The sequence below is a fragment of the Diceros bicornis genome, chromosome 23 (assembly GCF_020826845.1).
Source record: "Diceros bicornis minor isolate mBicDic1 chromosome 23, mDicBic1.mat.cur, whole genome shotgun sequence".
Lineage (NCBI taxonomy): Eukaryota > Metazoa > Chordata > Mammalia > Perissodactyla > Rhinocerotidae > Diceros > Diceros bicornis.
Genome location: NC_080762.1, coordinates 55,000,276 through 55,014,078, shown reverse-complemented (window position 1 = coordinate 55,014,078; position 13,803 = coordinate 55,000,276). Strand labels below are relative to the sequence as shown.

At 35.6% G+C, this 13,803-nt stretch overlaps 1 protein-coding gene across 5 annotated transcripts in view; it reads left to right on the top strand.

The window, feature by feature from the left end:
• SENP6 (SUMO specific peptidase 6) overlaps nucleotides 1–10,503 on the top strand; it is a 133,331-nt gene extending 122,828 nt beyond the window's left edge. For 3 of the 5 annotated variants that reach the window (XM_058566758.1, XM_058566757.1, XM_058566759.1), the window contains 5 exons: nucleotides 3,139–3,242; nucleotides 5,366–5,454; nucleotides 7,224–7,292; nucleotides 7,386–7,536; nucleotides 9,142–10,503. In XM_058566758.1, coding sequence (XP_058422741.1) covers nucleotides 3,139–3,242; nucleotides 5,366–5,454; nucleotides 7,224–7,292; nucleotides 7,386–7,536; nucleotides 9,142–9,351 — 623 coding nt within the window. In that variant the 3' untranslated portion in view covers nucleotides 9,352–10,503. The remainder of the gene's footprint in view (nucleotides 1–3,138; nucleotides 3,243–5,365; nucleotides 5,455–7,223; nucleotides 7,293–7,385; nucleotides 7,537–9,141) is intronic. The other 2 variants (XM_058566756.1, XM_058566755.1) reach the window with 1 other exon arrangement.
• The last annotated feature ends 3,300 nt before the right edge of the window (nucleotides 10,504–13,803 follow it).

Below are 13,803 nucleotides of genomic sequence, written 5' to 3'. Positions count from 1 at the left end.
TGCTACCACACTAGCATGGCCAGAATCAAAAGTCAGATACTAACAAGTGTTAGCGAGGCTATGGAGAAATCAGAACCCTCAGATATTATTAGTGGGATGTAAAATGGTGCAGCTACTTTGGAACACAGTTTGACAGTTCCTCGAGAAGTTAAATATAGAGTTACCATAAGACCCAGCAATTCCACTGCTATATATATACCCAAGAAAACATGTCCACACAAAAACTTGGACATGAATGTTTATAGCATCATTATTCGTAATGGCCAAAAGGTAAAAACAACCCAAATGTTCATCAACTGACAAATGGATAATCAAAGTGTGGTGTATCCATCCAATGGAATATTATTAAGCCATAAAAAGAAATGAAGTACTGATACATGTACAACATAGATGAACCTTGAAAATATTATGCTAAGTGAAAGTAGTCACAGAAGACCACATATTATATGATTTCATTTGTGTGAAATCTCCCAAACAGGAAGATCTGTAGAAGTGACTAGTGGCTGCTTAGCCACTATGATAGAAGGACAGGACTGTGGGCAGAGGGGTGATAGCTGGAGGGTACGGGGTTTCTTTTTGAAGTTTAAAACTGCTTTCAAAATGTTTTAAAATTGACTCTAGTGATGGCTGCACACGTGTAAATATACTAAAATCCACTGAATTGTACACTTTAAATGGATGAATTGTATGCTATGTGAATTATATCTCCATAGAACTATTTTTTTTTAAGTTCCCTTTATCTGTAATCGCATACACTTGAAAGTGAACTCAAATGAATTAAAGTGCATGATTTAAAACACAGCAATGGGACAAAGCCTGGGGCTTCATATACACAAACCCCAGAAATTCCTAGTGGCTCTCTCTTACAAATTAATGTTCTAGTCAAGTAGTAGCCTGTTAAATTTGGGTAAATATCCTCACAAATCCCAGTGGAGGCCAAAGTAAAGAATAACCTGTTTCATGTAGTTTGCCTTTCTAATATCTATTTATTCTATTTATTCTTTTTTATTATAGTGTTGCTTTTGTTTTGTTTTTACTATGTGTGTAACCATATCACCCGCATCTTCCTTAAAGGAAGTTAATTTACCTTGACTCTGTGATGCACTATTTCCTGTTCTTTTTAATGCTCGTCTTAATCCAAGGATGATAGTGTCCCATGGTTTAAAGAATGGTGCTCTATGGCAGGTCTGTGCATTGTTCAGGAATGAGGTCCCATAGCTTTCATCACGTGTTTCCCAGGGATCATTCACCCAAAATGATAGGAAGAGTACTGTGTAGGAGTGCCTCCACTGCCTCAGAAAGGATCATCAAGCAGTCTATCCCATAGAAAATGATGGCATTAAAAATCAGGATAAGAAGAGCTTGTAGAAATTTTTGTGATATGATTAATATCTCAGTAATTGATTTCTATCTGGTCTAGGACTATAGTTGACAGGATTTAAATGAAGCATTTTAGACAGTTTTAACATAATTTTTACCATCGAACACTTACAGTCACATGTTGACTACTGAGGGCAGATAACATGCTGTGGTAAATAAGGGGAATTATATCGTATCACAGGGATTAGGTTTTTAAGGTCAACTGTAGGAAAATAACAATGTGTGGTATCACTGCTTCATTTGCTGCTTTTTCAGTTGGGCACCATATGAAATAGTTGTCTTGTATGGAGCGTGAAAACGTGTATGTTTAAGCTCTAGAATTACCCTCAGCATCTTCAGATGAGCTCACTGTAGGAAAAGCTCTCAAGAACTGGCACTAATTAAGCAAACAGCTGATTGAGTTATCAACTCAGTTTACACCTGGGCATTTGTTTACTGAATGAAATAATTGAAGGAATTGACTACACTATTTAAATTATTTTTCTCCAGTTTTGAAACGCACATACAGTTTAACTTGTATAAGCTTCATATTGATATGACACAGTTTTGGTAGATAGGAATAATTTGCTGCTAGAATAACTTGATTGTGATTGACTAATTCTGAATTGCCTAAGGATTTGAACAAATTTCATTCAAATATAGATGTTTTAGCTGCAAGCATAAAAATATAGATTTTTGAAAAAGATAAATAGAAAGGTTATTGTTTGCATAGCAAAAGGATTTACCGTAGTGCTTTATTAGTTATTTTAAATAGTATGTTTCTGATCACAACATTTAGATTTATATATGTCTTTTAAGGAGCACATTTTATTTTTCTGTCTTCTCATCCATCTTGCTTATATTAATATCCTTAATTCTTTTTTAATAACTTATGCCAAATAAATTTTATCCTGTCTAAAAATACCTTAAAGTCATGCTTTTTAAAACTTGGAAATGGTATGCTCTATAGTAAACAATATTAGCATATTTGGTATTGAAGTCCTTGACTCAGTTTTCATTATTTTCATGGAAATCTTCTGTGTCTTTGAAACATTTTGTGTGATTTGCTTCTTTCAACTAATAAATCAATTGAAAATAATTGATTTTTAAGGATTTAGATTTTTGAAACAGACCTTTAAAAGTATCCGTTTCGAATTTTTCTTATGAGTCATTTATTTTCATCGTACCAGCACCTACATTTGGCTTGTGTTGTTTTATTTTATTGAAAAGTCTATGAACGTAACCAAACATGAAGGAAAAACATGCAGAGTTGGGGAACTCGTCCATAACTACTCTCCTAACATGATGATTACTGTACAACTTCCCGTATGTTCACAGTTTTAATTTTTAAGATGTACAATAGTTTATGTTCTACAGTTTGCTAACTGTTCCTGTTATTGGACATTTAAGTTATTTTCAGACTATGTAGCTTCTGTTATTAAGGATATCTGGCATATCTAGCACAAATACATTTATTTATATACATACATATATACATACATATATGTATTTAAATATACATATATTTAATCAGATAATTAATACCTCATTTTTAAATTTTAATGAATTTTAGGGCCTGAGTAGTAGAAACAACTCTGTAATTGACATGTCATTCCAGGGTTATTAAAAGTAATTTATTTTATATTTGTGATACTACATGCTAAGGCAGATTTTGTATCCTTAATCACTACATCATTAATTGACTACTGGCATAACATCATATACTATAAGTTATATGCATGTTCTTTTTTTATTATATAATGTTTCTCATCAATACAGATGGCTTAAGCAAAATCAGACTAAACTATAGTGATGAGTCAGCTGAAGGTAGTAAAATGCTTGAAGATGAACTCATCGACTTCTCAGAAGATCAGGATAACCAGGTGAAACTTAATACTTAGCAAAAAGTTCTAATGTTTTATCTAATTAAAAATTTTTCTTTGGAGTCCTGTAGGCATTCCTTCAACCAGAACTCATGCCTTCTGGATCTGGGTCTCATCTCAAAACGTAAATTTAGTTTTCAGTTCAGAAGTTGCCAGGATAAAAGTATTAGGGCTGTCCTATTTTCTTTTCTATTTTTTTCATTGTGAACTAATATTACCCACATCAGAAAGCTTTAATATAAAATTAATTCTTCCACCCCAACCCAGCCACCACCCCTACCACTCCTTTCTCTTCCTCTTTTAAAGCATTTATGGGCCATACTTAACCTTTGTCTAACTTAAGATTTAAGAGGCAAATATTTAAATTTTCAATTATGTAGTGCATGAGCACAGCAAAATTATATTATTTTTCCACTTTTCCAATGATTCTTTTTTTTTGTCGAATTTAATGTATATGTATCATGGTAGGAGCAGATAATATTTAGTTAAAACTAATATAGGGGGCCAGCCCAGTGGCTTAGTGGTTAAGTGCGCGCACTCCCCTACTGGCAGCCTGGGTTCAGATCCCGGGCGCGCACCGACGCACCGCTTGTCCGGCCATGCTGAGGCCGCGTCCCACACACAGCAACTAGAAGGATGTGCAACTATGAGATACAACTATCCACTGGGGCTTTGGGGAAGGAAAAAAAAAGGAGGAGGATTGGCAATAGATGTTAGCTCAAAGCTGGTCTTCCTCAGCAAAAAGAGGAGGATTAGCACAGATGTTAGCTCAGGGCTGATCTCCCTCACAAAAAACAAAAAGATAAAAAAAAAAAAAAAAAAAAAACTGATATAGGTTAGGGCTGGCCTGGTGGTGTAGTGGTTAAGTTCGAGTGCTCCGCTTCGGCTGCCCGGGGTTTGCTGGTTCGGATCCTGGGCTTGGACCTACACACTGTTTGTCAAGCCATGCTGTGGCAGTGACCCACCTACAAAATAGAGGAAGATTAGCACAGATGTTAGCTCAGGGCCAATCTTTCTCACAAAAAAAAAAACCAAACCCTTATATAGGTCAATTCTAATGTTTTCTTAGTGTCTCTCTTGCTCTACTAAACCTTACTAACACCAAGAATAAAGTCTATTTTTGAAAATGTTTTGTAACTTCAGTTAAAGAGGACCTTATATTGAGAGAAAAGTTTGTAAGAATCCTACAGCATACCATTTCTTTAATTCTCTGAGCTTCTTTTAGTTGTCAGGACGAACTTGGAGTTTATGTAGTAGTGAAGATAGCTTTGTGCTCCACCGTTTTTCATTCTTGCTTAATCTTCTTGTGAACAAAAGCCGTTTTTCGTGATGTCCTTTGGTCTGCAATGTGTAGCTATGAAATACAGTTTTTCTCTCCAACATTTACAGACACAAATGTGGATTACATCCAAGGTTTATAACGAGCACTTATTCTTATATTCCTTTAGTCATAGCAGTTGTGTGAACTAGCCAATCTAACTGTGTCGTATTACTATTATTATTATTCCTGCTATTAATTACTTCATTCATAATGTTGCCAGAAGCTTTCTCAAAGCACAAAAATAAACTTGTTTGTTTTACATTCAGGATGATCTACAGAATAAGACGCAATGTCATTATGCTGTCTTCTCTCAAGTGAAGTGGATATATGGTTTTATCAAGGAAAACAGTGTTTCCAGAAACCCTTTAAATATTTCTGATTTGAAAAAATTATGTATGAAAAAGAATAATAAAATAAGTCTTTTGTGTTCTGTTGTGAAAAGTGAATAACTTATCTTAGCCAACAAACTAAATGTTTGTAAAAATACCTAAAATCAGAGCAGTAGTATTTGACTGGAGAAGAATCAGTCATAATATATTCAGTCTTTAAAAATTTATTCTAGGTTGAAAAATAGGCATAACAATTTTTTGTAGACCTCTGATTGATAGTTTCTTTTCATTAAAATGTTCGTGTTGTAGCATTAGGTAATTGGACTCAAGTGACATACCGCATTTTCTAGTATTTGATCACCTATTAGAAAAAAACTTTTTTACATATTTGTTCCTCAATAGTGCTGTTTTGTCGGGTTATTAGTTATTTAGATTGTATATTTTCAATACTAACAGTAAGCTGTGTTTTATAGGATGATAGCAGTGACGATGGATTCCTTGCCGACGACAATTGCAATTCAGAAATAGGACAGTGGCATTTAAAGCCTACTATCTGTAAACAGTAAGCATTGACTGTATATCTTGCAAACTATATGATAATTTTTACTTACATACTTTCATAGAATAAAACACGACTGGACAGTTTTTATTTAAACAAGGGCTTAGGCAAAAGTCACAAAGGCTATCAGGGTCAGTGAGGAAAACTGGGTGTCATGCTCAATGTCCAGGGATCAGGTTGGGGAGAAAGGATAATCTTTTCAGTCCTCTGTTTGCCCATTTTCCATGTTTGTGTGTGCACATACATTTCCATAGAGAGCCACTATTCCTTTTGGATATATAGTGATTTGCAGCAGAAAAGGACAAAGAACTATCCTTGAGATCAGTAACATTTGAATTGGCATTTACACTGGTTCCATAGTTACTATGTGAAGACTGTGGAGTGACTGAAGGCAGTCCCCAGGAACATGTACCAGATGGGAACCCCAGATGAGAAGAAGTCTGTTTTGCTTCTCAGCAGTACAGGTTCTGAGGTCTTTCCAGGGGCTCCAAACTTCTTAGGTGATGAAGTATTACCTAGTTCTAGATTTCACCTCTTTTGACTTTTTTGTAGAAAATGTTGGCTGCAACTCCCATTAACAGCTTTGAAAAGCAAACTTCGTTAAAAGAAAATATAGAGACCTAGAGCAGTTAAGAGATCTGCGCCAAATCCCATAAAATTGCAGCCAGGAAGAACTTAAATTTTTAACATTCCAAGACTTTTGCTCTACGTTAGACTTCCTCACTTACTTGAGTTTACAACAAAATTTTGAAGGTTGAGTGTTATTTATGTTGAGTGTTCTAAAGTGGAATCTTGCAAAAAACACTGAATTCTAAACTAATTCTTGGACTGGCCCGGTGGTGTAGCAGTTAAGTGTGCACGCTCCACTTTGGCGTTCTGGGGTTTGCAGGCTCAAATCCCAGGCATGGACCTACACACCACTCATCAAGCCATGCTGTGGTGGCGTCCCACATAGAAAAAATAGAGGAAGATTGGCACAGATGTTAGCTCAGGGCCAATCCTCCTCACCAAAAAAATATATATATATTTAAAAAATAATAAACTAATTCTTGGGGCCAGCCTGGTGGCGCAAGCGGTTGGGTGCGTGCGTTCTGCGGTGGCCCGGGGTTCGCCAGTTCGGATCCTGGGCGCACTGATGCACTGCTTGGCAAGCCATGCTGTGGCAGTATCCCATATAAAGTGGAGGAAGATGGGCACAGATGTTAGCCCAGGGCCAGTCTTCCTCAACAAAAAAAAAGAGGAGGATTGGCAGATATTAGCACAGGGCTGATCTCCTCACAGAAATTAATTAATTAATTAATTAATTAAAAATGAATAAAGTTAAAAAATTAATTCTTTTACGTGATGATAACCTGTTCTGTTAACTGGTAATAATAGTAAGTTTTAGTTAAAAATGGGATTATTTTCTTCTACTTTTGCATGGTCTCACCTTTGGTTATTTTGGAATATAGGGATGTTCCAATTTTCAGTATTGTTTTGAATTTTTACTAAATTTTGAAGTATTTTTAGGAACCAACTATGGAACTTAAGTGAAATATATTCATAACTAAGATATGGTTAAATTAATATTCTATAATTCAGTATTTAATATACCCATAGATACTTAAGTGTTATTAGGGTGTATGTGCCTATAACGTTTATTTTTTCCCCCTAAGTTTTACTGAGGCATATAAAGGGAATTTTGAAGGGTTTAAATTTTATTGTTAATATGCATCTTTTTATGCCTTTTTGACATTATAAAGTGTTAACATTCGGTCATTTCTACCCTGCAGACCTTGTATCCTACTGATGGACTCACTCAGAGGCCCTTCTCGGTCAAATGTTGTAAAAATTCTAAGAGAGTAAGTTCAAAACTTTGTACCTCCTACTTTGTATTCTGGTGCAAATGAGGGACTATGTATATGTATATTCTCACTATGTATGCATTATTGCAGGTATTTAGAGGTGGAATGGGAAGTTAAAAAAGGAAGCAAAAGAAGTTTTTCCAAAGATGTTATGAAAGGCTCTAATCCAAAAGTACCCCAGCAAAACAACTTCAGTGATTGTGGTGTGTACATATTGCAGTATGTAGAGAGTTTTTTTGAGGTGAGTTTCAGTTTGTTGGATCTGATATAATAAATAATAAAATACTGTATGTGACCTTACATTAGTGTAAAAAGCACAATAAGCAAATATTTTAAAGAGTTTGAAAACTATCCTTTCAAAAATTATTTCAGGGAGCAAAAACTCCCAAATTGGAGAATTTTTAAGGGATAAAATGACTGTATTTATACTTCATCAGACCTAAGGCTTGTTGGCTTCATTCCTCGTCGCTGATCAACTCTGCCTCTCCGCTGGCTTTCTGCATCTTAAGAAATCTCTCCCATGAACTCGGACCACCTCTTTTGCTCTCTTTTCTCACCTTCACAGATATATTTCTGGAGAAGTAGTTATATTCACTGTCTCCATTTCCACAAATCCTACCTGCTTCTCAAATCTCTGTAATGTGGCTTCGTCTCACCCTTATGTTGAAATTGTTTCTGACCTCTCAGCATTGCTTGACACTGCTGACCATTCTTTCCTCATAACACTCTCTGCCTTTGACTTCAGAGGTACAGTACCACGCATACCTCTCTTGGATATTCTTTACAGTTATCTTGACTCCTTCCTCTTCATCCACCATCCAGTGTACCACTAAGTCCTGTGAATTCTGTCACTTCCTGTCAGGTGTGTTCACTTCTTTATCCCGGCTGCCACTTTCTAAGTCCAGTATGCTAGCATTACTATTCTAAACTGCTGCACCAATCTCTAACTAGGCCTCCTGCCTTCTATTTTTCACAGGTATTTTCCCAAAACCCAAATCGAACCATGTTACTTCCCTGCTTTAAATCTTATAGTAGCTTCCTGTTGCTGTTGGCTTAAAGACAGAAATCCTTCCCATGATCTGCATGATCCAACTGCAGTCCAGGCTTCCAGCCTCATTTCCTCCCTTTCTCACCGCAGCGTTTTGTATACCAGCCACCTGAGTGTCATTCTGTTTCTCGTATTGTGTCATGTTCTTTCTTGTCTCTAGGCCTTGATACATATTTCCATACCTAGAATACTCTTCCCTGTTGCTTCTCCCATTTTTTTATTTAGCTAACTTGTACGCATTCTTCAGGTCTTAGCTTAAATATCACTTCTTCTTGGAATTGTGTTAAGCCCCCAGAGATGTATTCTCATAGGACCCTGTGCTTCTCTGTCATAATACTTGTCATATTCATTGATTTAATTGTTGAGTTGTCTGTCTAGACCAAGGTCAGCAAACCTTTTTATAAAGGGCCAGATAGGAAATATTTTAGGCTTTGCGGCTATACGGTCTTTGTTCCTGTTCTCGGTTCTGCTTTTGTGGCATGAAAGCATCCACAGATAATATGTAAATGAGTTAGTGTGGCTGCTTCCAATAAGGCTTTACTTACAAAAACAGGCAGTAGGCAGAAGTTGGGCCACTAGCCACAGTTTGCTGGCCCCTGATGTAGACTATAAGATCTGTAGGCAGAAACTGTCATAGCTTCAGTGCCTCACACAGTGCCTGGCATGTAACAGATAATTAGTAAATACATATTAAATGAGTTATTGATTTTTCATTTTTAACTCTCAAATGCTTTTGTGATTGGAACTAAAATATTTATTATAATTTCCTAATATGTATTTTAATATTTTTATTTTCAGAATCCAATTCTCAATTTTGAACTTCCTATGAATTTGGCAAACTGGTTCCCTCCCCCAAGAATGAGAACAAAAAGAGAAGAAATCCGAAACATAATTCTGAAGCTGCAGGAAGATCAGAGCAAAGAGAAGAAGAAGCATAAGGACACTTATTCGACAGAAACATCTTTAGGCGAAGGAACAGAACATTGTGTCAACAGCATCTCAGATTGACCGTTTCTGACTTTCCCCTTTGGGTATAGACAGTAAAGAACTGAAGTACTCTCTACTCAGAGTGATTGGGAAATGTTAATGCTTGTATAAATGTCATATAATTAATTTCCAATGGAGTATGTATTAAGTAAAAGTCTGTAAATATGTTAATGAGGCCAATTTTTCCAGCATTTATAATTATTTTTTTCACTTGTTAGGAAGCTTTTGTTATGTATTTTCTGTTAATAGTACTTAAAACTGCAACTTCTAAACACAAAATAAATAAAAAGAAAATATTTATAGGAGGAAATGATTAATTTGATATTCTTTGTGAACTTGTATTAAATCCTCAGGGGGTGTGATATATTTCATGGGAATATTTGAATATCTATGATAATCTTTTGACCTTTTGCATTTGTTCTAAAATAACTTGAAATATGGAAATAAGATTAAATCTAAAGCATTTTGAACAAGAAAGACATCTTCATATGCCTGTATACCAGGAAAAAACAACAGCTTTTTAATTCAGACACACCCTTGTGTTCCGAGAACCCCAAAAATGTAATAAATATTTATATTTTACACAAATATTTAAGAAGCAGTATTAAAAGCAATTCAAAGAAAAATAACCTAGAATTATACTACTAAATAACTATCCTTTATCATCTATTATTGTCAAGAATATTTATGAAGACATCAGAGGCTCCAGTTAAAACTATTTTGGGAAGTGCAGCTTGAATTTCAAATATCCCTTGTTACTTTTCTATGTTAGAGCTTAAAGTATGCTACAACCTGTGTGATATAGTGAATTGAAAAACACTTTTAATCTGTGAGAACACAGGAATTTAAATAGGAGTTTACTATTTTTTATAATGGCTTTTGCTATTTTTTCATTGCTCATTTTATTCTTGTTATTTTGATAAAGTATCAGACTTTCTGTGCTTGAGTTTCTTAGTGTAAATTTTTACATGTAAAAGTACTGTCTTTAATCACTTGCATAGTGCTGAAAAACTCTGCCTTGAATTCCCCTTTAAAAATACTAAAGTGTGGTGTTTTTGATGACATTTATAGCTCATGTAGGGATCTTGCATATATCTGCTGGAACTATTATTTTCAGATGAAATGTTATACATTTCTTTCAAATTAACTGAGACTTGAAATATATATTTTAAAAGTCATTTTTTGTTAAATAATGAATTTTAAAATGCACATATAACAAAAGTAGTTGAAAACAAAAGTAGTTGAAAATAAAAGGTAGGCCATTTTTGTCATTAGCAGTTATTTTATTTTTAATCTAGCCATCTCTGACATTGTGAACAACATTTTAGGCTATTTTCTTAAATTTAACAAAGTCCTTAGGTGTGTTTTGGGTGGATGGGGGTGTTGTTAACAATAACAACAACAAAAAAATTGATTGAGACACACTCATTAAGGGAAACATTAAAATGTAAGCTTAAGGAAGATCACTATTAGTATCAATTACAGATTTGTTACTTCGAACTATCAGCATTTTTTATTTCTGATTACATTATTTCTTTTTTTAGGAATACTCTAGAGCTATAAGCTCCAATATGAAAAAACAAGAGTTTCATTTTATTATTTACTGAATATGGACAGAAAATGGAAATTGTTTTTTTAAAAAAGCTAATAGAAGTAAGCAAAATTGGCATATTTAATTTTTTTAATGTACTGTATTTTGTCAGAATTTGAAGGTACTGAAAAAACCATTCTAAAATGCTTATTTGTTTTTAATTCCTAATGGGTTTTTTGTGTTTTTTTTTTTTTTTCGTGAGGTGGACTAGCCCTGAGCTAACATCCAATGCCAATCCTCCTCTTTTTTGCTGAGGAAGATTGGCCCTGGGCTAACATCCGTGCCCGTCTTCCTCACTTTATATGGGACACCGCCACAGCATGGCTTAACAAGCAGTGCGTCGGTGTGCGCTGGAGATCCGAACCTGCGAACCCTGGGCCGCAGGAGCACCTAACCGCTTGCATCACCGGGCCAGCCCCCCTAATGGTTTCATTTTGCACTCTTAATATTTGGTAAGATAAAAAGATAATTTGTTCTTTGGGCCAACTCAAGTCAATCACGTTTTGACATGAAAAATATAGATTGATGTCTGTCAACTTTCTAGAGGTAGAGTATCCAGATATTTGATATTTCATTCACCCCATGTAAAATTCTATTTCTTAAAGTAATGCTAATGACTCAGATATATATATATATAAAATCAATCTTTGGAGACTCAGGTTGAGCTCCAAAACTAGACTTGAGAATCTTTGGTATGTATGCACATTTACTTGGTAATTGTGTACACTGGTACTTCTATGTGTACTTTAAATTGGATATCAACCTTTTACAGTGTGTTATTAGTACTTAGAAGTTGTGAAACAGAATTTTAAAGTTTAGAGGTTTGTTACTAGATACTGAAACTGCATGACGAGTATCTGGTGTCTTAACTAATTAGATAGATCTCTTGTATTTGTTTTCTTGTTGGATAGAATAACAGTTAATCATTTTTAGAAGAGTTTTAGATTACTTACCATAAAATTTGTATGTGTCTTAGCTCTTGGTAGTTTAGGAGCAAAGGTGGCATTTAGCTAGTCCTTTCCCTTTGATGTTGCTAAGACAGCTGAAAACAATGCTATTATTTCAAGTTCACATAAACCTAAATCAGTTAAGCATAGTAACCTGTGCTTAAACTATTAGTCAATTAATTGTAGGAGGTTTTATTTGAAAGGATAAAATAATTACCTAAATTATATCTTGTTTTAAATCACCAAAATGAATTCAGTAGTTTTTTCTTTAAAAAACTATGATCTCTGAAGACTGTAAGATATAAAAAGAATAATAGTTTTAATTTCCCAGAAATCAAAAATTGTACTTAAAGTCTCAGACAAGTCACTGACCAGGAATAATAATAAATATATTTTAATATATAAATATATGAGTAAGATTGGTGGAGTAAAGCTGCTGGGATATAATGAGAGAAAGGATAACTTGGTTAGAAACAGAAGGCTCGGGAGATGAAGTAGTGCCGTGCTGCGTCTCTGGAGGAGTCACACATAACCAGGGTGCTCTGCAGACCAGAGGCCACAAGGAGAGGGAGGAGCTTCTGGTGGGGGATGCTCAGACCGTCGGGCCAGGTGAATAGGATAGTTCACCCGTAAGACAACCACCGCACAGAGGCAAGACCAGACTGTATCGGGAAATGTAAACTACTAAAGAATGTGCTGAAATACTCCAGCAGGACTTCCTGGTACGTTTGTTGTTTTCCTACTCCCAGGAAGAAGAAAAAGTGTTATGAAAACTGCTCTTTGAAACTTAAATTTAACCACAGAGGAAGAATTGGTTGATCAAGTGGAAAAAATGTGTACCTTGGGAAAAAGTAGTCCTCCCATCTTAATTATGATAAGCCAGATCAAGGAATAATGGTAGAGTACCCTAAACTACTCTTAAGGAAGTGAAGTGCCTTATACTCAGAGGAGAATACCGCAGACCCAGGGCCTGAAGCAGTTAAAAGCTTAGAGGTCCTGACTGTTGATTGCAGACAACAGTTAAATTGTCCTTACTGCAGATGGTTATGGGGAGGAACATGTTATTCCAAACAAGGAATTTTGACTAGAAATGTGCATCAAAATCACCTGGGGAGCTTTTCAAAATAATTTCTCAAGTAATTGTGGTATACGTCTCCTGTGTCAAGCCGCTGATTTGAAAAGATCAGTATGTTGCCAGACAGCTTTCAAGTTGCTGTTCGCAAAGGTCATAAGGTTCATCTGCTTCTCTTCTCAGATGCCTCAAGATACCACTTAACCCCCGTCTGCCCCAATGCTCATTACAAACTTGATAGACAAGGTTATTAAATTGCTTTTACTAAAGCCTTGAGGAATTATGAAAGAAATTATTAAGGTTTTCAAAGGTTAGAGACTGGCAGATATCCTGTTCTTCAGAAGGAAGGAAGGAGATTTTGCAAATTACAAGTTAGAACACACAAACTCTTGGTAAGATGCTAAACTGAATTATTAAATGGACGGTTTGGGAACTCTTAATGGGAACTCCTAGAACACCAGGAGTTATGGGACCACTACAATCAAGGTGGTTTTATACTTTTAATAGAATTCTGGACTAGTCCATCTGTAGAATGCAGCCAGACTAGCCGTTCTTCAAGTGCACTTGATAACTAGTTTTGAGGGATATTTACAAGTTACTTGGTCAAATAAGCTTGGAAAACATTTAAACCAAGTTAAGCACGTTATTTGGAGCTTTTAACATGCTAGCATGCAGAATGATTAAATGAGGAAAATATAGAACACAGCATGCTAGATATAGAATTTGGCCATATCCGGGCCGGCCCCGTGGCTTAGCGGTTAAGTGGGCGCGCTCCACTGCTGGCGGTCCGGGTTCGGATCCCGGGCGCACACCGATGCACCGCTTCTCTGGCCATGCTGAGGCCGAGTCCCACATGCAGCAAC